The following is a 23912-nucleotide window of genomic DNA, read 5'->3' as shown; positions in this document are numbered from 1 at the left end:
AGCAGCTCAGAAAAAAAGGTAGAAACTCTTAATGAAGTGTTACCATTTGCCCATGGAGAGTCATGCACAGAACTCCAGGATTTTGCAACTTCTGCCAGTGTTCCAAATTCCTTCTCTTTCCAGTTAAAAGAATATCAGCCATGTGGGCTATAGCTCAAGGAACAGTATTGGGAATGGTTTCACTGGCAGTTGTAGTCTAAATGCCCCACCCCTGTAATTTATTCTCTCCAGTACAATGGTTGGAGGCAGGCGGCATAATTGCTCATTCTCAGTGGTCAAAGTTCCAGTTCAGGTTACTGAATATTTCATCAGAAGTTTTTCTAATCTACCTTGTAAATGGGGAGCATCTCTCTTTCTCCAGGCTAATTTTCCTTACTATTAAAAAGACAAGTTAATTCTCTGGAGCTTTCACAATACTAGTATTTTCTGGACTACTAGCCAAATTAATGCTTAGGAGGACAACTGGCTCCAGAGAATTAAAAATATAGTAGAGCTAGGCCAAATTAAAAATACCTCTGCAAAGGGGTCAGTGGTTGGTCTATGTAGAGGAGAAGACAATGAAAGTAAAGAACTAAGAGTCAGACAAGAGTAGCCTTCACCTCCTAGTCCTCCTTCTCCCTAAACAACCCCAAACCCTTCTACTGAAATTAATGGGATTGTTCATTCATGGGATCCAACTGGATAGGGAGATGGAGAGAGAGCTGACAGCACTGTATACTGCATGAGCAGGAGCCAATATGATTGTAAGTGGTGAGATGATAGCATTAAGGGCCAGCTTCTGAAAAGCACTTGTGACACTTAACATGCTGAGCTCTGTGGGAAAAATCTGGCCCTATCAGTGGGTTTAGAGCACATGAAAATCTGGCCTGGAAGCTGTAGCTCTGTTACACTCAGGTGTTTCTTGGCGTGGATTACACACTGTGGTATTTGAACCTTAAGATACATCCACTAAAATGTCATGTTAGCCATGAGCCACAAGGTGGCATTCTATGGCCAGTGAGGTGTGTGCTCACTCCCAGAAAAGTAGCTAGTCTTGTTCTCCTACACTTTGATTAACATTTCCACCTTAACAGAAGGCTTCAAAAAGAGTGATCATACTTCCTTCCCTCGGGGACCTTCAAGTCACAGCATTCTCCTCTTCCACCCTCCCCTTTCAAAATCACTCTGGCATTGGATTGTTGTAAAGCTACAGCATGCCCTGGAGAGTGGATCTGCTCAAGTTTATTCTACTTCTTCCTCATCCAATAATCCCAAGGCATTTTCCTGCAAGAGAAGGAGAGAGAAGAACTTGGTAAAACAGGAGGTGTGACCATAACCTCTTTTCAAATGCTGTCAATGGGTGCATCACAATAATGGATTCCTCCACTGCTGACTTGTGAGACCATCAACCACACGTCCCCGCATGCTAGCAATCTGAATTGAGGTAGAGCAGTGGTGGGCAACCCGCAGCTCCCATTGGCTGGAAATGGCGAACTGTGGCTCCTGGTAGCTGCGGGCAGCCATGCCTGTGGACAGTCAGTCAATATAAACAAACTGTCTTCTGGCCTGCCAGCCGATTACCCTGACAGGCCACAGGTTGCCCGCCACTGATGTAGAGTCTAGAGCTGCAATATATTTATATAGCATCACAGTAGACCACACTGCTTTGCAGAACACAAAATGCCAAGGTCCTTTGCCTGAGGAGTTTGCAGTCAAATTCAGACAAATAAGATGTGTGGATGTGCTGCTTGGGAGTGCACAGAGGCATTGCTGGGGAAGGAATCGACCTAGGAGGACTTTTCAAAAGTAGGCTCTAAGGAGGCAGCTGAAAGAGGAGACATGCTGTTGGGGGCACAGAAGTGGGAATGCATTCCCTAAGGACAGCATGGAAGAGGGCATACCCTGGAGACCTAAAATAGACTAAGGAAGCTTTCAGGACAGAAGATGTAGAGAACTGGGACTCTACAGGGTCAAAGAGGGCCATGCTAGTGGGTCACATTACAGGGTTAGAGGACTGGTGTCCCAAATCCTCAAAAGGTATATAGACTCCTAACTTCCACAGATTTCAATGAGGAGCTGGGCCCCTATGTGCAAAGACTGAGATGTCTTGTGTCAGGGGATCACAAGTAAGAGTCTGTCATGCCATGTAATATAGTTCCTGACCACTCACATCCTCTAAAAGAGGTATTTAAGCAGTACAATTTTCTAACATCTGTTTTCAATCCAAAAGGATGTTCGTTGCATATAGTTGTGCTAGTCTATCATTCTAAGAAAACAAATCTCATACCCATCCACCATGGTTCTGAATCCAAGGGCTAAAATGTTCTTTGAGGTACTTTACTCCAAACCCCAGGACCGCGTTCATAGGATGGTTGTCCACAGCTGTAAGTCTGGTCGTAACTTCCATCACAAAGGCAGCTTTAGTGTACTGTATTTTCCCTTCTGTCTCCCTGGTAGAATCTCCTGGGATTTCCTCCAGGTACTGATCAGTGAGTTTCTTGAAGAAGGCATAGGAGAGCATCTTTGTGATGCAGCGATAGAAAGTTCTGTCCTCTTTTATCTGAAAGGAGGAGGATAACTATTAATCCATTAAAGCCATTGTCATAAATACAGAGTTTTACTAAGGGGGAATCTAGTGCTTGGAAAAGTGAAATCCACCCTTGTGTCTCCATGGAGTCTGCATTCAACAACATATTCTTTATTAAACCACACATGAGAGCACATCTCTAAGTCTGCATTTTTTTGGCTTAGAGCCTGATCCTGCAAACTTACCCATGAGAGTTATCAAACTTACACATAAGAGTTACTTTATTCATGCAGTCCCATTGACTTCAGTGAGGATTACTTGCATGAATAAAATGTGCAGGATTGTACTTTCAGGTTCAGGGTCTAACATGTCCTCCCTCTAGTGATTGGTTTATGTAGAGGACAAGAATCTACCACCACTACCAGCTCCAGGAGTTAAAGTGGTAGAGACCTAAGCTTTCAGTGCTGAAAATCCCAGCCTCAGCTCCAACTAATGAATTCATGCAGGGGGCAATTTATACAAGCTCAGGCTAGAATTTTCAAACATTCACTCTTAATTTAAAAGATTTCCCTATCACCCCTATAAAGTTACAAAGAGAGAGTTTAACCTCCCTGGGCAGGGCCAGATTTAGGGACAGACACCCAGGCGACCACGTGGGGTGCCAGGCTTGGAGGGCGCCAGGCTTCTCATGCTGTTTTTGTTGTTAGCAACAAAAGGGAAAACCGAATGTTCGAAGTAAAATGGTTCAAGTTTTGATGTTAGGACATTTCAGTTATTCTTAAAATTAAGAAGTTTCTATAAGCTAAGAGGAAACAAAGTTTTTTCTTTGCTTTTATACAGAATGAACAGATAGAAATTTACAGATCTATCATGAAAATGTATCATTTTATATAATGGGGATAAATCATGCATGAAAATTGTGCACCAGAGTCATGAAATGGGATACAAAGGCAATTAAAAAATAAGGCATTCAAAAGTTTAACAACTGGAAGGAAGGGGGCACTGAAGATGCTCCTCACTTGAGGCACCTTTTGGTCTAGGGCTGTCCCTGAGAACTACTCATGTGCCAAGCTTAATGCTGAAAGAGGAGATTTTCAAAAGCACAAAAGGCAGTTAGATGTCCAGTCCCACTGAAATTCAATGGGAACCAGGCAACTACTTTCTTTTGTGCCTTTGAAAATCTTAAAGCCCAAATCTTAAGATGTGAGGCCTCACACAGAAAAGCCTCAGTCCAAATCATGGAAGTTTTTCATGAAATCATGAAACAGTTTTGCAACCTTAATCATAGCATTCACTACTGGCAAATGTATAATGAAACGTACACATAGCTGAATGCCCATTAAAAATGTGTGCATATATTACCGTTTCTTCCAGTTTATCCCCTGATTGTCTTAACAATGCAACTACCGTTTCTATTATCCTCTCTTCTTCATCTGGAGTAGGGGGAAAAAAACAATTATTTTCTCCTAGCAGGATCCAGGTAGCAGACTTAAAGGAACTAGCTCATTGTCCACACCAGAGAATGATCAGCTTTGTAAGAAAAACAACTCCCATTTTGTGGCTTGAACCAGGTAAAATTATACGCGAGATCTGTATGTACGTTTTGGGCAGAGGTTTATAGCACAGTCTGGAATAGGAGACGTTCTTTGTCCGATAGGAGTTCCAGCCATTTATTATGCCGTATAGAGTTTTGCTCCAGTCAGGGAGTGGGGCTGGGGTTTAATTCCTCATTTATTCTTGCATTCTTCAAGGAGCATCTGCTATTGGAGGCAAGAGCCTGAGGTGGCTAGTGGGACTACAAGGCTCCACCCCCCAAGTCAGGAGCCCTCCTCTGAATGAAAAGAGAGCTCTGAAAAAACTTTCCACCAAAAGAGAGAGAGAAACCCCACTGAGACCGTGACAAACAAATGATCCAGATATGTAGTGTAGCCAGTGGATCACGCAGTCAGTGCAGTTACCTTGCAGGAGGAGACAGCAACCCTCATAAAGGCAGCGTGGTCCAGTGAATAAGGCAATAGGCTTGGCATCAGAAGACTACGGATTTATTCCTGGTCCTGCCTGCAGCATGACCCTCGGCAAGTCATTTATTCTACCCGTGCCTCTGTTTCCCCACCCAGGCTCTCTGTCACATTTGATTCATACTTCAAAATGTTCAAGAGCTTTATTAATTATTTGTATTACAGTAGCACCCAGAGGCCCCAACTGAGAGCAGGGCTCTACTGTGTGCTACTAAGGGTTTGTGCAGGAGCTAGTACGTGGGGGCCTGATTTCAGCCGGTGTCCCTAAGTGCTACCTGTAATACAAATACATCAACAACAGTGGTAGGAGGGGTCCCTGGAACTTGAATAACCAGAAAATGAGCTCGTTTCTTCAGGACAAGCCTTCCCCAATTACAGTTATACAGTATCCAGACTGTAGCTTGAAGCACAGGATCATGCACTGAGTAGTTGATGCATCTGACAAAATGTTTTTTTACCCAGGAAAGCTTATGCCCAAATAAACCTGTTAGTCTTTAAGGTGCCACCAGAATCCTTGTTGTTTTTGATAGTTTCACTGCGCTACCTCAGTCAATCAATCTTACCTTTTTCACCTCTCTCTTGCTGAGGGAATTTGAGCTGTCCACCATCTGTCTCTAGACTTGGAGTGCGCTCTAGTGCTCTGAAACCCACTTTCTGGGGAGCTGAGTGCGACCTGGCATTAACTATCTTAGCAAGTCGGTCTGCAACGTGGAGGAAATCCTTTGCCTCACCTGGAAAAAAATTCTGCTGGTTAGTCCCTCAATCAAGCTCAACTCATTAGCATTCACAGAACCCTTAGGAGGAAGAACAGAACAAGATCAAGAGGCACATTTCCCTATCAGAGTCTTGCTGCTCTTCAGGGTCAGGTGGCTGTACTTGGGAGTGGAGGGGAATGCTAGACACCCATGATACACCACACACTTTTTCCATTATCTGAACAGTAGCTCTCCCAGCAGAAGATAGTATGTAATATTCACTGGCTACTGCGCGCCTTTGTACCTCTGGAGACTATTGCACATTAGAAGATGAGATTGCTCTGCTCTTTAGGTAGGATGACCAGACAGCAAGTCTGAAAAATTAGGACGGGGCAGGAGGTGATAAGCGCCTATATAAGATAAAGCTCCAAATATTGTTATTGTCCCTATAAAACCAGGACATCTGGTCACCCTATCCTTAGGATAGTGGTTTTTAGAACTGGTTGTATTGCGATATTGTAAATGGCTGGTTCATCTATGCCCAATCGTATAAAACACAGTGGTGATGGGTTTTAATAAAAGACAATCTCTCCCTCTCTCTCAGGCTGGGAGTTCTCTGTGTTTGTCTTGTATGCCAAGAGGCTGGAGTGGACAGGACCATTAACAGAGCCCTTCATCCAGTGGCCGGGCTTGCTGTATGCTACACACACACTGCTGCAGCTGAGAGACTCTATCCAGGACCTTTGTGATCTATAAACATCAGCATGGGCAGTCAGCCCAAAAGGGGCTCTCTCATGCCAACCAACTGAGCGGGAGGTTGCTGCTGAGCTCATCCGAGCTGGAAGTTACCCTTTCCTGCACTCAGACCCTGGGAGCTTGGGACCTGAACTCTGATCTCGCAAGGGATATCTCCTGTGCGACCAGCAGACAGCCAGACCAGCTCCTGGATGATCCAGCTCTGAAAAGAGCTCCCTTTATATCATTTTGCAAAACTTGTCTGGGAGCTGCTGAGTGCTCAGACCTTGGTGTGTGTGTGTAGGACAGAAATCAGGCCATTTATTCCAGTGCCTAAACATGAATTTAGAAGCCCAACATTAGGTACCCAGGTTTGGAAATGTTGGCCCCAGAGTTCAGACATCAGCTCAGCTATGATCTAGGACAGCGGTCCCCAACCTTTTCGTCTGGTGGGCGCCAGACGAAAGACCGCGGCATCGCGTTGGGGACCGCTGATCTAGGAAGACAATCTGGTACTGACATACAGATGATCACAGCAAGCACCCCGCTTTCCTGCAGGATGCCTGCATCCCACATTGCTACAAGTAGCAGGTTCTCCTGCAAATGTGCATTCAGTGTTTTGGGGTTTGGTACAGTAATCTGCTACCGTATTGGTAAAGCCTGGTTTTAGAACCAAACCCTACCTCTTACAGTACTGATGGGGGAAACAGGAAGAAAACAGCATTTGTAGTTGAGCTCATACTGCCATCTGCTGGTTGATTTATGGTACCTTGAAAGGAATGTCAGATTACTAAAACAGGCCAACATGACCTTCCTTAATAATATCTGGGCAGGAAATTAAAAAAAAACAACCAAACACGTGGTGGGAGATGGGCAAATTATTTTTGCCAATGGAAGTGTCAGGTTAGGCCCACTTATCCACAAGGGTAGGAGGAGTAGGCAGAGAGCTTGTATCTATAGATGTAACCAGCTCTGACAGCTGGGTAACTGGTTGGGTGGCTTGTCCTAGATGCTTGGGAGGGTTTAGAAGCTGGCAGGGAGACTGGATTGGAGATGTGAGTTATGGGTTGTTTTAGGAGGCCCTGTATATATAGGAAAGGGGGAGAAGGCAGTGACTTTTATCACGGGAGGTAATTTGGCCAATAATACTGAAGCTGGGACAAAAGTCTTACTCTGACTACAACACTGGGGCCACCTTGCAAGAGGTGGAGGTACCTGGTAAACTAGGCCATCCTATCACCTAGCTTGACCCTTGTGCTCTAGGGCATGAGCTAGTTGCCCATGGAAACCCAGTGGAGTCTTGTCAGCCATGACACAGCACCTTATCTAAGGGATGGCTTTGGATACTTGGTGTATGATAAATCACTGATCATGGGCCAGAGAGTGGCCCCTTAAATCTGAGCATGGAGCTAGGCACCCTCCACATGCAGCATTCCTACCTGCTGCACAAAGGAGGGTACGCTCAGCCACTTCTGTGGCATTGTTCCCTCTTCTCAAGACCCCTTGGAGAGCTCTCTGTAGGGTTGGGATCCCTGGGCCAGGTGGTAGACCTGCACTAGATGAGGGTGGGGCTGGGAATGTAACCCATACCTTTCTGGGGTCCCATGGAGATTCCTCAGGAGAAGGCACCTAGCCAGTGGCTGTGTTACCTTGCCCTCCCTCTTCAGAAGGGAACCCCTTTTAAGAGGGATCCTGCAGTAATGGGGATGGCTGCTGTGGGAGAAGTTAGAAAAGCCTTGATACAGTGTTTCCATTTCAGCTATGATGCCAGGGAGCAGAGGATACTGGGGGTGCAGAGCCAGCACATGACCTTCTCAAACAAATTAGGGAAGTACAACCTAGATGGAGCTATTACAAGATGAGTGCATATCTGGTTGGAAAACCATTCCCACACAGTAGTTATCAGTGGTCAGTCAAGCTAGGAGGGCATATCGAATGGGATCCTGCAGGGATCAGTTCTGGGTCCAGTTCTATTTAGATAATGGCATAGAGAGTACACTTATAAAGTTTGCGGATGATACCAGGCTGGGAGGGGTTGCAAGTGCTTTGGGGGATAGGATTAAAATTCAAAATGATCTGAACAACCTGGAGAAATGGTCTGAAGAAAACAGGATGAAATTCAATCAGGACAAATGCAAAGTACTCCACTTAGGAAGGAACAATCAGTTGCACACACAGGAAATGGGAAATGACTGCCTAAGATGGATACTGTAGAAGATCTGGAGGTCATAGTGCATCACAAACTAAATACGAGTGAACAGTGTAACACTTGCAAAAAAAAGCAAGCATCATTCTGGGAGGTATTAGCAGGAGTGCTGTAAGCAAGACATGAGAAGTAATTCTTCCTCTTGACTCAGCACTGATTAGGCCTCAGCTAGAGTATTGTGTCCAGTTCTAGGCACCACATTTGAGGAAAGATGTGGACAAATTGGAGAAAATCCGGAGAAGAGGAACAAAAATTATTAAAAGGTCTAGAAAACATGATCTATGAGGGAAGATTAATCAAACCCAATATTTTCAGTCTGGAGAAGAGAAGACTCAGAGGAGACATGAAAAGTTTTCAAGTACAGAAAAGTCTGTTAGGAGGAGGAGGGATAAAAATTGTTCTCCTGAACCTCTGAGGATAGGAGAAGCAGCAATGGGGGTTTAGGCTGGAGATTAACCACACTGAGTTAGGAAATTGCCCAGGGAGGTTGTGGAATCTCCATCACTGGAGATTTTTAAGAGCAGGTTAGACAAACACCTGGCAGGGATGGCCTACTAATACTTAGTCATGCCTTGAGTGCAGGGGATTGGAATAGATGACCTCTCAAGGTCCCTTCCAATCCTATGAGTCTATGAGGAAAACTCCTTGAGTAGACCCCATGGATGGATGCCCTCTCAGCCCTCTCTTTGCTGATTTTACCATAGGAGACTGCAGTCTGGCCCACGTCTATTGTTTTTTTAAAAACTACTCGTCACATTCTCTAGCCAAGTTCAGGGAACAATAAGCTAGTGCCTGGAAATGCAAATCTGTGCAATTGTATGATTATAGGAGGATATTCATGGCCAGTGTATAGGTTCAGAGTGTGGAGACTAAAAAGTATATTACAAGTGTGAATCTACTTGTTTAGGGAGCAGGACTGGCAATTTTTTCCCCCACAGCTGGCATGAAAGAATATATTAACAAGTAAAGGAGAAGGGCAGTATTAGCAGCCATCAATAAGCTATTTAAGAGAGAAATAGAAACTAGTATGAAGAAGGGACTAGAGACAGAAAGAGAAACTATTCAGGCTCCCACCTTCTGATATTTGGAGTGCCATCGGCATCTTCATGCCATACCCATTCACAGTGTCTTGGTTCGTGGCTAGCTCCTGTGGGCCCTCCTCCCTCGCTCCTCTGGCACAGGAGAGCAACAGGCGTCGCCAGATGACCTTTTTCTTCTTTTGCTTTTTATGTTGGGCAGTGGGCCCTTTCTCCTGGATTGACAGTTCTTGGTGTGTCTCACCCTTACCGGCTTGAGGGATCCCTTCCCTTTCCCCTCTCTCTGTAGATGATCCTTTCAAGGTCTTCGCCTCCCTTTCCAGAAGTTGCCCGTATTTACTCACGGACAGTCGTCGCTGGGCATATGCCATAAGAACTTTGTATTCCACAGTATCTCTATCCTCATCCTCCAGAGAGATCTCTTCCATGTTGGTGTCACTGGTTGAATTCATCTTGCCCCCTACAAGGACAGATTCCTTGTTAGTCTTAATGGCTTAGGGAACACATCATTTTTCTTAATTCTGAATAATACTTGGCATTGATAGAGCCTTTCACCAAACCATCTTACAAATTTCAATGACTTAAGCCTCACAGCGCCCCAAAGCCAGAGAGGTTGAGTGGCTTGTCCAAGCAACTTTATAGATCTGGAAGAACAAGTCTCAGGGGGCAAGGAGCCACTACAGCATGCTCCCTCTCTCCCATTATTTTTTGTTGGTTTGAATTGGATTTGGCTACTCTAACATGGTTTCTGGAATATCATTCGGGCAAGGGGATGGTTTTTGCCAGAAACTTTCCACGTTATTGTTTCTAGGTTGATGCAAATGTACATGGTGCTTTACAGGAGGTAACCTTTGCTGCATTTCTGGGATAGCATTCCAATGGGGGCAAACAACCTTGCTAGTTTTGACACAGACCTTGATAAGTTTATTTAACAGACTTAAAGATAGAGTTGTCTGGGATAGCATTGCATTGGACTTAGTGACCCAGGAAGCCCCTTCCAATCCTATCCAATATAGGAATATTCCTATGCTAAGCAGAGTCCCTGATGCAAAGATCTTACAATCTAAAGGCACAAATAAATAGTTACAGTACAGTGAACAAGCAATGTGGCACATGGTCATTGTTGAGGTGATGCTCCTGGGAACTGCTGAACTTTCAGAACTATTATGAAGGAGGAGAGAAAGGAACTTGGCAGATGTCAAACTGGGCAGCAATTCCTAGCATGGATGGCTTGGAGATCGGTGTGCAGGGGTGGCTCCAGGCCCCAGCATGCCAAGCGCGTGGTTGGGGCAGCATGCCGCGGGGGGCACTCTGCCATCGCTGGGAGGGCGGCAGGCAGGCTGACTTCGGCAGCATGCCCGCAGAGGGTCTGCTGGTCCCGTGGCTCTGGTGGATCTCCCGCAGGCGTGCCTGCGGAGAGTCTGCTGGTCCTGCGGCTTTGGTGGAGCCAGCAGAGCGCCCCCCGAGGCATGCCTCCGTGCTTGGGGCGGCAAAATGTCTAGAGCTGCCCCTGTTGGTGCAAGTGATACCAAATGCAATTGGGAAGCTGTTAACTTTGGGAAGAATGCAGGGAACAGGAAAGGTTGTTATATTAATACTGATACATCACATCCTTGTGAGAAAGAAAAGATTTCAATTAACTAAAGCACATCCTGTGTGCAAGTTTCACTAAATCCACATTTACCTCTGCTGGGCTCTGTCAGCGCCCCACCCCCACCCAACTATAAAACTTTGTAGTGTTGCCAACTCTTACTATGTTAAATGTGAGCCTCATGATCAAAAAAATTAATCACAATTAATCACAGTTTTAATTATCAGCGGGGTAGCCGTGTTAGTCTGGATCCGTAAAAGCAGCAGAGAATCCTGTGGCACCTTATAGACGAACAGAAGTTTTGGAGCATGAGCTTTCGTGGGTGAATACCCACTTCATCAGATGCATCTGACGAAGTGGGTATTCACCCACGAAAGCTCATGCTCCAAAACCTCTGTTCGTCTATAAGGTGCCACAGGATTCTCTGCTGCTTACACAGTTTTAATCACACTGTTAAAATACCAATTAAAATTTATTAAATATTTTGGATTTTTTTTAGATTTTCATAAAATTGTTCTGTGTTGTAATTGAAATCAAAGTGTATATTTTTTATTACAAATATTTGCACTGTAAAAATGATAAACAAAAGGAATAGTAATTTTGATGTAATGCAAGTACTGTAGTGCAATGTGTCGTGAAAGCGCAACTTAACAAATGTAGATTTTTTTTTACATAACTGCACTCAAACAAAATATAGAACTTCAGAGCCTATAAGGCCACTCAGTCCTACTTGTTCAGCCAATTGCTAAGATAAATGTTTGTTTACATTTAGGGGAGATACTGCTGCCTGCTTCTTATTTACAATGTTATCAGAAAGTGAGAACAGGCATTTGCATGGCACTTTTGTAACTGGCATTGCAAGGTATTTACGTGCCAGATATGCTAAACATTTGATGCTCCTTCATGCTTCCACCACCATTACAGAGAACATGCTTCCATGCTGATGACACTCATTAAAAAAAAAAAAGTGTTAATTAAATTTGTGACTGAACTCCTTGGGGGAGAATTGCATGTCCTCTGCTCCGTTTTAACTGTATTCTGCCGTATATTTCATGTTATAGCAGCCTTGGATGATGATCCAGCACATTTTGTTCATTTTAATAACATTTACTGCAGATTTCATAGAATGCAAAGAAGGTCCCAATGTGAGATTTCTAAAGATAGCTACAGCACTCGACCCAAGGTTTAAGAATCTAAAGTGCCTTCCAAAATCTGAGAAGGATGAGGTGTGGAGCATGATTTCAAAAGTCTTAAAAGAGCAACACTCCAATACGGAAACTACAGAACCCAAAACACCAAAAAAGAAAAATCCACCTTCTGCTGGTGGCATCTGACTCAGATGATGAAAATGTACATGCATTGGTATGCACTGCTTTGGATTGTTATCGAGCAGAACCCATCATCAGCATGGACGCATGTCCCCTGGAATGAAGCATGAAGGGACTTATGAATCTTTAGCACATCTGGCACATAAATATCTTGTGATACTGGCTACAACAGTGCCCTGAGAATGCCTGTTCTCACTTCTAGATGACATTGTAAGCAAGAAGCAGGCAGCATTATCTCCTGCAAATGTAAACAAACTTGTCTGACTGAGCAATTGGTTGAACAAGAAGTAGTACTGAGTGGATTTGTAGGCTCTAAAATTGTAGATTGTTTTATTTTTGAATGCAGTTTTTTGTACATAAATCTATATTTGTAAGTTCAACTTTCATGATAAAGAGATTGTACTACAGTACTTTTAGTAGGTGAATTAAAAAAATTTTTTACAGTGCATAATACTTGTAATAAAAAATATAAAGTGAGCACTGTATACTTTGTATTCTGTGTTGTACTTGAAATCAATATATTTGAAAAAGTAGAAAACAGCATAATATTTAAATAAATGGTATTATATTATTGTTTAACAGTGCGACTAATTGCGCAATTAATCACAATTTTTTTAAAATCGCTTGACAACCTTAGTTGTAGAGAAAGATTTGAAAATGTGAACTCTAAAGACTCCAACCAGGAAAGCAAATAAAAATGAACCCCACTGTTTGTTTGTTTTTAAAATCATGGTTTTTGAATGCTTGTGCCGGACACTACTGGCTGATACAGTGGTGCCTAGTTATTGTATCCTCTCCTCTGTTGGGGAACTGGTGCAGCTAGACACACACACTGCCTGCTGTCTTTCAGCTACCCTCTCCATTGTTATTTATCATGCTGTGGTCCCTTTCAGCATGAAACACTCCATTACGCGTGCTTGTCACTGGGCTTGTTTCCCTCCTGACCTCTATTAAATGCAGAACAACAGGAACGAATGGAAGCAAGTGACTGAACAGCAGCCCCGCAGAAGGCCATGTGAAAATTTCTAACATAGTCCCAATTACTTGGCTAAGGTATTCAGCTGGAACAATGGAGGGGAAGTTATACGAAGTGAACCTCTTGCTTGCACAGGCACTATTATGGCTGGGTCATACAATGGCCCAGTTACACAGAATCTTGCAAGTCCTTAGTGTACAAGCAAGTTTTTAGATTTGGAAAAATGCCACATTGCTGTTGGTTTACTGTTGTGGTTTCCATGTGGGTGCTGTAGGCAAGCAGCAAAGAAGTTTGCTTCCTGTTTTACTCTCTCTAACCAAAGTCAAATCTTGAGGAAAAGATGTTCCTTGGGAGGTGGGCAATGGTTACTGGGATGATTTCCCTGGAAAAGAGGGCTGGCCTCATGCTGATCGTGACCACCTCTGTTCAAGGACTGCTGCATATAGCATTAATTACACAAGTTATACATACACTATACCCTGGCCCCATATCACAGATTTCCCCTCCCCTGGAAAGCTGATATGCAAAGGCCTCAGACATCTGCTGCTACTTAGCAGGGAGAGTGTGTGTGTGGGGGGGGGGGGGCGGGGGAGGAAGATATGCATTGCCCCTTTAAGTACGCTGACCCGAGTTTAAGTACACTACCTTTTTAAGTAGATCAGCAAGTTGAGACAGCAGCTGCTGCCAGAAAGTTCCCTCCATCCTGATCCCTGTTGTGTTCTCCTCCCCCCCCACCCCATGGAAATGGGGATACAGAAGTGGGGGTAGGGGGACACCACCACAGAGAAATAGGAGCCTGATGGGAAACTTAGGGGAGCTGATGGGGGAGCTGCCGGTCCACCCTGGTTCCAAGGCCCCATCCGCTAGCTCCAACAGGCTGCTCTTTCTGCAAGCAGTGGACAAAGCAGGCAGCTGCCAAACAACATTATAAAGGAGCATTGTGCAACTTTAAAGGAGCATGTTCTCTAATAGATCAGCGACATAACAACGTTAACCAGGACGACAATGTTAAGTGAGGAGTTACTGTATTGTGTACTGAGGGCCAGATCTCCACTGGTGTAAACCAGCACAACTCCTTGGGCCAGGGGGTAATAGGAGCCTATAAGAAAAAGACCCAAAAACTGGGACTGTCTCTATAAAAATCGGGACATCTAGTCACACTAGTGGAGCTGTGTTGATTTACATCAGCTGAATTTCTAAATCTTCAACACCTCCATTGGGAACAGACACAGCAACATCGCTGTGGCAGGGAAGGTCGCAGTGGCTGGACTGCAAGCCAGAATGCTGTGCTACAAACAGAGGCCACAGTGGACCTGCTTCCAAAGCCAGTTCTGGCAGACACCAATCCTTTCTCCTAGCGTATGGGAAAAGACCCCCAGCCTCCTTATCCTTCCACTCAGCAATGGCAGATGGAGGCAGGTGCTGCCTGGGACACATGCTTAGAAAAGGTCCTGAAAGCATTTGTATTAGTCTGTCAATGTGCTTCTCTGCCCTGATAAGTCACAAAACACAATGTCTTATAGCACGCTTGTCACCTAACGTACTGCATTACTTTTTTCACCCAATACTTTTATCATTGACCTTTAACTAACTAAAAATGTAGCAAAGAAAAGTTAGTAGCTTAACTTTAATATCTCATCTGTGATAGCCTCTCCCAGGAAAAATGTCTGATACGCTGTTTGAATTCCACACTGCTGCTGCAATGCTAATCATTTCCTATTTCCCACATTCTGAGGTCCTACAATTGCCCACTGAAGTTAGACAAGCTTCCTTGTCTTTCTTCATCTTCCTCTATACAACTTAGGCAGTTGACTCCTCACTGGCATGTGAAGTGTCCTTGGAAAGCCACGAGTCCCAGCTTTCCAATGGCCTATAACAGCCACCTCGGCACCTATTGGCTTGCAAAAATGCAGGCTGTTTACCATGCCGGCCAGGATATTGCCAGAGTCCCAAGGAACTCGAAGCATTTCACTGTTGCCTTGGAGTTCTGTCTAGGCAAGAGACGTGCAGAGTCCTCACAGTGAAATGACTCCATTAGGATATAAAACACAGGCAACTACCCTCCATGTATTGCTCTGTTTTAGCTTTATGCATGTGCCAATGTCTTGAACAAGGTTGTCAGGTTACAGTCACTAGTCAGATATGAAAGAGGAGCAGCTTAGAAAGTACTCTAATGTTGCATTGGAGTTTAAGGGTTTTTTTTTGTTGAGGCAAAAACAACCTTCCCAACCACCTCCGAGGACTGCAGATACCTAAATATTAACAATAGAGCTCCACCTAAACCAACACCACACATCCAAATAACCAGGAATTTCAGAAAAATGGGGGTGTGAACTTTAACTCGGGGTCAGTTCTAGATTACAAACCTACAGCCCCAGTTTCCTTACCCGGCTGTGGGAAGAGGTTACAGCTCAAAATCATATTTCATTTTAGACCTTATGCTTTTCATCAGAGGGGAAGGACCCATTCCAGCCACTGCTTTGGGAAAGTCTGAGCGTCTGGGAATCCATTAGAGTCTTCAAAGCAATGGAAAAAGAGGTCAATGCTGGGTCCGAAAACATTTAAATAATAATGCAAACCACAGAGAGAAAGAAAAAATCATAAAAAGTCGGGGGGGGGGGGGGGGGGGGGGTAATAGGAGCCAAAAAAAAAAAAATTTTTGGGGGGGGGGGGGGGGGAAGTGAGGGAAGAGGGATCAGATAAAACGTTTCCAGCCATAGTGTGTGTCTTGTGTGTGCACATGCATGATTTCCCAGGCTTCTGTGAACTAGTAAGTCATTTATATGCCACCTTCCCCAATTCTTCATGAACACCAAACACAAGAGAGACAGAGTCACAGAAATAGCCTCAATTGAATCTGTAATGTCACTATGGGCTCAAGGTGGACCGTAACTTTATGTTTGATTTTAATCTTAACACTACCCCCTCCCCCCCGCCCCCACACAGAGTTTCCTTTTTCAGCAATGGTATGTTGCAATTTTAGGCAATATCTACTAGTACATTTGAAAATATACTACAATGAAATCAACATAAAAAGAAATCTTGCTGTCCTCAGGCTTTTTGAGTAAAGTTCATTTCAATAAGGCATGCACTTGAGTGAGAGCAAGCGGAAGACTCTGAACTATTTACTGGGCAGAGATGAGGCAGTGGGATATAGGAGAAGAGACGAAACTAGTCCCTATCTGCACCAATTACAATGCCTACAAACGCTGCACCATGTACTCTAGCACACTGGCTGAGCTGTTTAGAAATGGGCTCTAACGGCAGCTCTGAAGGACAGGAGCTGCAGAGTTTACAATAGAAACCGATCTGAAAACGCACCAGGAAAGAGGCAGAAAGACATCATCAAATAAGGAGCAATTAAAGCAGATGGAGAGGAGGTGAGAATTGCAAACACATGTATGGAACAGAAATGAAGGAAGGAATTCTAACTGTTGTAAGAAACTCTGAAGATGGGAGAGGAGTGGGGTAGTCACAAGGGCCTGGTTCTCAGTTATCCCATCCCTGCGTGTGGGACAGGTATGCACACATGGCTGTAAAATTACCTTTGTAACTCCTGAATCCAGGGTTGGTTCTGAGTCCTGCCTGGCCACTAGCTTAAGAAGCAAGATAATTTACACTTCTCAAGGCTTCCAGGCAGCAAGGTGTGGCTGTAGGTCAATATTCTCCAACCACATCACTTCCCTGCACCCCTTCCCACCCACTTCCCCTCTTCCTATCCCCATTCCTGACACCTGCCGGAGGCAGGGATGACAGAAAGAGCCTTTGTGCCAGCAGGGGAGCATTAGGGGTCATTCCTGAGCCTTTCAAAACTCCTTCCCATTGCTAGTAAATGAGAACCAGACAAGTTCTGAAAAGAAATACTAAAGTGACAGTAACAATGTATCACAACCCCCTTTTATGGATGAGCCAGAAGGCTCTCCATAAGACTGTAATGCAAGGTTAATATGCCTATGCATTACGATATCCTAGCAACTAAAGGCTCAGATTCAGGAAGCCACTAAAGGCTGCTATTGCCAAGTTGTCATAGCTACGACAGAGTCAGACAGAAATGTCTGCAGAAGGGGAGATCACTGGGCCCTTAATGGAATAGATATTTTGTAGGGAAGCATTCACCTATTGTCAAACTCATATCATAGAATATTAAAGGGCTTTGCATATGCATCCTCCTACTTTTACAGCTGCCGCAGGGTTCCCAGGCTAAAACTCTGTATATGCTGAAATTCAATTTCTTTGGAGGAGGGCAATATTGACAGGGTCATCAGGAAGCCTGATCCTCAACTGGAAGGACGTGTCCTGGCTTCTGAGAATGACTGGAGCAATAAGATATGGTTAAAATGGGAGATAAGATTGCTCCAAGATTTGATAAGATGGCGGAGTTTCCTCCAGGGAAAAACCTAGTTACAAATTATAAATAACCCTGCTGTCAGCAGAATCACAAGAAGAGCACATGGCAACTTCATTAACATGAGATGGCCAGGACCTCTGTTTCACTTCTCTTTCAGAGTTGGCTGATATATAATAGGCTATTTCTCCCCATTAGGGGAGGAGGGTCTAGAGAGGACCTCACTCTTTCAAATTCCTGCAAACAAGCTCTTATGCGCTTAACAACTTTCATCCTGAAAGAACCCAACGTGCAAAAGAATCAGGGCATTCACTAGCTCTAGGCCTGATGCAGCAGCTTTGCTTATGAGAGTAGCCCTTCTGAAGTCAACTGGATTATTTATGCCCTCTTGGCATAAAGGAAGTGAGAGTCTGGGGACTCTTCAGGATTATCACCATCTCACAAGGTCAGAAACAGGAGAGATCTAAGGGGTATGGAAAGGATTGCAAGAGAAGTAACATCTTGCATTAGATCTGGCCTAACACTAGGTTTCAGCACTTGGTTTCCTGAAGAGAGACTCTCAGACTTTAAAGCCAGAAGGGACCATCACAATCTGGTCTCACTGCCTGCACATCACAGAATCTCACCCATCCCTATAATAGGCAAATAACCACTGGCTGAATTACTGAAATCCTCAAATCTTGATTTAAAGATGTAGAGTTACAGTGAATACACCATTTACTCTAGCTGAAACCAGCAAGCAACTCATTCTCCATGCTGCAGAGGAAGGCACAAAAAACCCAAAAAAACCACACACACACCCTTAGGGCCTCTGCCAATCTGACTTGAGAATGTATTCTTTCATGACATGTCCTAGCACCTAGGGTATGTCTTCACTGCAGAGTTAACCTGAGTTATCTATGCTTGAGTTACTCCTCTTGAGTCAGCCTTGCTTGAGTCAGACCAGACACACTGCAAGATAACACATGAGGTGAGTCTATGCTGGTGCTATACTCACTCCTATATGTTGCTAGGATGTCTGAGAGGCACATCCCATGGATCTCTGTACTGCGCTAAGATGTACTGCTCCATGAATTCTTTCCTAGTGAATTGTGCGAGAACTGGTCTGTTCTTTCTGTGCACATAGGGGGAAATACGGCAAAGTACTGGAGGACTAGCAATGCTTGCTTGTGTCCACCCTACAGAGTAGCTGTGTAAGCAGCCAACTAATAGTGCTCCCTCGTGTAGTAGCTTGTATCTCTCCCCGTTGGCCAGCCCACCTGAGTTAAAAACACCATGTCACCCCACTGTTTTGTGTGCGGATGGGACTGGAGTTAGGGGCAACTCTAATTATAACTCTTCTTAAAACAGTGAAGCCAACTCCCTGAAGTGAGAAGCCATATTCTCTAAATTGCTTTAGGCATCAGACAGGTCACTACTGCAGATGGCAGGAAGAGCACCTAAAGCCAGGTCTTGGTAGGTAAGTAGAGGAGGAAAAAAATCCATAATTAGTTTATTACACTGTTTAGCTAAAAGTTTTAAGTCTGAATTTGTGTTTTAGAGTTGTTGTTTACAGAATACTTCCCTCTTCATTACCATGTCACTCCTAGACCATCACAGGTGGGCTCTGAACAGAGACTCACTCGGCCTGTTGCATGAGAGAGCTCATTTCCCCAGGGACTGCTTTTAGATGAGAGTTTCTGAAAAGACTGCTTTTTAGTGTGTGTAATTGTCTTTACTCATGCTCAGGAATCCCTGAAGAAGGCTGAAACCAGAACTAGTATATTATTCTCCAGGCTTTGCTGAAATTTAAGTATCTTGGAGGAAATGTTCGTATTGAGAATGATTTGGAGAGACCTACTATTGGCTCGTTCTCAGTCTGCCTGGCCTTGTTTTCAAAGTTTCTGGAGTTCACAGGCATCTGAGCTGACACAATGTTTACCTCCCTCCTTTATTTTCCTGTAGCCCTTGTTTTTTATTCTACTGAAAAAGTGTCATGGCATTGTGGTGCTTCCCATGAACTGGCTGACATGCTGCCAATCAGTGATACTGGGTAAGTATTGTTTTAAACCCCATGTGAATCTCAGCTGTTTTTGTTTTTTGAAAAAATAAGAAGTTTTTAGCCATTACGCTTACAGAGAAACTTGGAAGTGTGAAACAAGTGCGTACTAGAGTCTGAAAGACAAAGCAAAAAGAAAGAAAAAAACAAACACAAAAATCCCCACCCGTCAAATACTCCCTCTTCCCCCCCCAGACTAAAATGTGTGTTATTTATAATTATTTTGGTATGCTTGAGTTTGACAATAGTATAGGTGAAATTCATACATTCTAAGGCCAGAAGGCACCATTAAATCATCTGTGTTGACCACTTGCATAACCCTGGCCATAGATTTCACCGAGTTCCCCCTGTATTGAGCTCAATAACGTGTTTGGCTAACACGTTTTCCAGAAAGGCATCAAGCTTAATCTGAAGACACCAAGAGATGGAAGATTCACCACTTCCATTGGTGTTTTGTTCCAATGGTTAATCACCCTCACTGTTAAAAATTTGAGCCTTTTTAAAATTTTAATTGCTCTAGTTAACTTTCCGCCATTGGTTCTTGTTATATTGTTCTCTGCAAGATTTAATAGCTCTTTATTACCCAATATTTTCTCTGTATGAAGATATTTGTGCACTTTAAATAAGTCACCTCTTGATCCTCTTTTAGATGAAGCTTAACACATTAAGCTCTTTAAATCTCTTGCTCCAACACATTTTTCCTAGACCTCAAATAATTTGTGCGTCTCGTCTGTGTCTTCTCCAGTTTCTCAATATAGCTTTCAAAATGTGGACACCAGAACTGGACACAGTATTCCAGTATCACTCTCTCCAGTACTGTACTCAGAAGTTTAACAAAAACACCACATACCTTCAATTTCCTTCTCACTACTCCCCTCTGTGTCATGTTCCTTGGTAGCAGATATGGACTGGCCACAGAGCTTGCTTATAGCCACACCAGATGTGTTCATCACAAGATCCTGTGCCAGGTATGGCTGAGTTTGGTATTTTACACATTTCCATCTATACTGTAGCTGAACAGTGTAATCCACTCTAGCATCCATTACACAATCCATGTTGTTTGAATGGACCTAGTTCCGAAATGATCTACGCTGCTCTGTAGGATTACCTTCTCCTCATCGTTCTTGATGTGGAAATGATGTGTGGGCTTTGAGTCGTGCCCTGTTGCTGCACTGAAGTGTCAGGATAGGATAACAATATTTTGATTTGCCTTTCCTTTTATGGTTGTGACGGTTTGGATCACAGAAACCCAATTGGGAGCTGCCAACCAATGTGCCAAGACTACTTCTATCCCTGTTTTCCCTGCCAGCTTAGGACTTCAGCACCCTGTCTTGCTGAGCCAGACACTCTTGTCTACTTCAACAAAGATCCAGAGTCTGAATTACCTGCCCTAAAGCTGCAGGTTTACCTGAAAACAGCTCACAGAAGTGTGCTTGTCTTTAGCACCCAGATGCCCAACTCCCAATGGGGTCTAAACCTAAATAAATCCATTTTACCCTGTATAAAGCTTATGCAGGGTAAACTCAAATTGTTCGCCCTCTAACACTGATAGAGAGATATGCACAGCTGTTTGCTCCCCCAGGTATTAATGCATACTCTGAGTTAATAAGTAAAAAGTGATTAAGTATAGAAAGCAGGATTTAAGTGGTTCCAAGTAGTAACAGACAGAACAAAGTAAGTTACCAAGCAAAATAAAATAAAATGCGCAAATCTATGTCTAATCAAACTGAATACAGATAAGATCCTCACCTGTTCCAGAACGCTCCCTTTTACAGGCTAATCTCCTTTTAGCCTGGGTCCAGCAATCACTCACACCCCCTGTAGTTACTGTTCTTTGTTTCAGTTTCCTTTAAGTATCCTGGGGTGGTGGAGAGGCTCCTTCTTTAGCCAGCTGAAGACAAAATGGAGGGGTCTCCCAGGGGTTTAAAAAGACTCTCTTGTGGGTGGAGACCACTTCCTCACCCTGTGTAGAATCCAGTCACAAACTGGAGATTTGGAATCACATGGACAAGTCACATGTCCATGCATGACTCAGGACCTGCAGGCAGCAGTCATTACCCACATGCTACCTTGAATGTCCTCAGGTAGACTTCTTATGTGGAGTGCAGTCTTCCAAGCTCTTTTATCTGTTAAGTGCTTCTGGATTGAGCACTTAATTTGCCCATTCCTTTCCCAGGAAGTGACCAAAAGGGCTACTTGAAATCAAGCAATTATACTGCCAATGTTCATAACCCTGAATACACACATGGTGCCTGCCTACAACTAGGATGAACATAACCAGTAGATCATAACCTTTACATGTAGCAAGTCCAGCTTGGATTCCTAGTCTGTATCTTATTGCTTCACTTCTCGGGTTATACAAGAAGCTTGGATGATTTACTGTAAAACTTGTTTTGAAAAACAAACATAAGGCAACGCCGGAAAAACTGACTAGATAACAGCCTCTCACTGAATTATCACATGCTCATACATGCTTTTTTCTTTCAGTTCTGCCCCTGTTTACATGCAGATGCACTGTCTAATGTGACTGAAAGCAGAACTGGGCACCAGAGTTTTTGTTTTGTTTTTAAAGGGGAGGGCAGTTCTCAGACTTCTTTCAGAACACTCTCACTTATAAGCCCCTCCTCTGCTACCTTCAAAGCCCCATAACGTGCCAACCTTGGTCCTGCCTGTAAAGGAGAACTGGAAGCAACGCCACTGTGTATTCCTAGCGTGCCCATTTCTGTGGTATCTAAGCATTGCTTTTACAGTACCCTTAATCCAAGAATCTCAACCCAGTTTACAACCCAACATTAAGTCAGCTATAACATCCCTATGGAGGTTGGCAAGCATCAGCTTCCCCTACTACTGACACACAGTTATTTCTGGATAGAACACAGCAGCTTTTAGGCCAGGAAGTTTAAGACATCTTATCAAACCCCCAACTGAAGGGGTTATTTATAATTAACAAAAGTTGAATTTTACCAGGACACTAAACTTAAACACTCCTATTCTTATGCAAACCTCCACTGGCTCTTCAATGAGTCAGGAGAGAAATTGACATACAACAAATCCAGGCTACAAGACCACGCTTTCAGGTATTGTATATTCCTCACAGAAGAGGAGAAATTCCCTGCCTAGTTTATGGCTGTCCAGGAGGAATTTCCTGTACTCAGAGCTGAAGGGAAGGTAATAGGAAGGTCAGGGACTCTACAGGAGACTGACAGCTTAAACAGAACATACAAATTGACTTTCAACACACTCACAAATGGCTAAGAGTTCATATTTATGCCACAGCCAATACATCAAATCTTCAGCTTCACAGTGATTGTTAATTCCATTCTGGGGCCTGCTTTAGTGATTATTACTCAGAGAGAAGAAAGAATCACCACTACTATAAGGGGCAGGATTTAAGAGATTATTTTGGTTAGAGATGGAAAATCTCACATGCAATTATTGACCCAGCTGCAACCTGTGTAGCCTTTGAGATCTGAGCTGGTCTCACAGAACAAGGAGGTAAAGATGCACATTCTGGGTGAATCTTCCATTTACGTGAATTAAAGTTCTACACATAACAGGTAAACACAGCATGGATTGTAGAGGAGAACTTTGCCCTGTTCAGCTAGACAAACAAAACTTTCTTTTAAAGCACACTGAGTAATATTTTCACAAGTTTTGTAAGCCAGCTGTGTAAGAGCTCTGAATATTTTGGTTCTAAAGATCCCAAGGGACCTCCAGCTTTTTCCATTTCTAGCCCAACCGTTTTTTTGAAGTATTGAGTTAAAAGAACAGAATGGAACAGCTGTTTCACTATTATAACCAGTTACATTATAAATATGAATGAAGTTCACATATACAGTACTTGACTGTTCAAATAGTGAGCAGTGGCCTAGCATAGTCTAACAGAAAACCAAGTGGAGGGGGAAAAAAAGATCAGCATAAATTATTATTTTAGCTTTGTTTTTACCTTCCACTGAAGTTGCACCAACAGGCCTTAAAGTCTCTTGAGCTGAGCACTTCCTTATGTTTTTCCAGTCACTATTTCTTTTCCGTTAAAACCAGTTGAGTCTTGTAATCTTCCTGGCTTTCCTTCAAAGAAAAGGGGGTAATATTTTTATTTTAAAATGTCAGCCTTTTGTTAAAACATTTGCTTAAGGGCAGAGATGCATTTTAGAGAATGTCCTTCACTTCCTTATCAGAGGGACTGTAGAAACTTGCCAATCTATATTAAGAGCAGCTAAGGGGTGGGGCTGATGGTGCCCATGTGACTTTCCTTACACTAGGGAAGCAAAAAGTCTGTGGCAGCTACTGTGCTTTGGGGCAAACATTTGCACTCTTCTCCAGAAGAAACACCTATCTGATTCAATGGCCATATCTCATCAAAGTAGGTCAGATTGCGCCACCATTTTGATAAAGTACTTTTCTTTTCATAATAATTCTGGGGATATTCCTACAAAC

At 43.6% G+C, this 23912-nt stretch overlaps 1 protein-coding gene across 2 annotated transcripts; it reads right to left on the bottom strand.

Annotated features, from left to right (window-relative positions):
* Window positions 1-6: 6 nt before the first annotated feature.
* On the bottom strand, window positions 7-23690 carry BCL2L14 (BCL2 like 14). Of its 2 annotated transcripts, none has more exons than XM_032803008.2 (6): window positions 23422-23690; window positions 9235-9657; window positions 5088-5255; window positions 3869-3939; window positions 2267-2539; window positions 7-1263 (listed from the first exon to the last, which is right to left on the bottom strand). In XM_032803008.2, the coding sequence occupies exons 2-6, from the start codon at window positions 9647-9649 to the stop codon at window positions 1222-1224; spliced, it is 969 nt and encodes a 322-aa protein (XP_032658899.1). In that variant the 5' UTR covers window positions 9650-9657; window positions 23422-23690; the 3' UTR covers window positions 7-1221. The 2 variants fall into 2 exon arrangements, with proteins under 2 accessions (XP_032658899.1, XP_074926649.1); XM_075070548.1 differs by lacking the exon at window positions 23422-23690 and adding an exon at window positions 15480-15573.
* Window positions 23691-23912: the final 222 nt, after the last annotated feature.

Source organism: Chelonoidis abingdonii, chromosome 1 (genome assembly GCF_003597395.2).
Source record: "Chelonoidis abingdonii isolate Lonesome George chromosome 1, CheloAbing_2.0, whole genome shotgun sequence".
In the NCBI taxonomy this organism is placed as follows: domain Eukaryota; kingdom Metazoa; phylum Chordata; order Testudines; family Testudinidae; genus Chelonoidis; species Chelonoidis abingdonii.
This window is presented reverse-complemented; position numbering and strand designations above follow the sequence as displayed.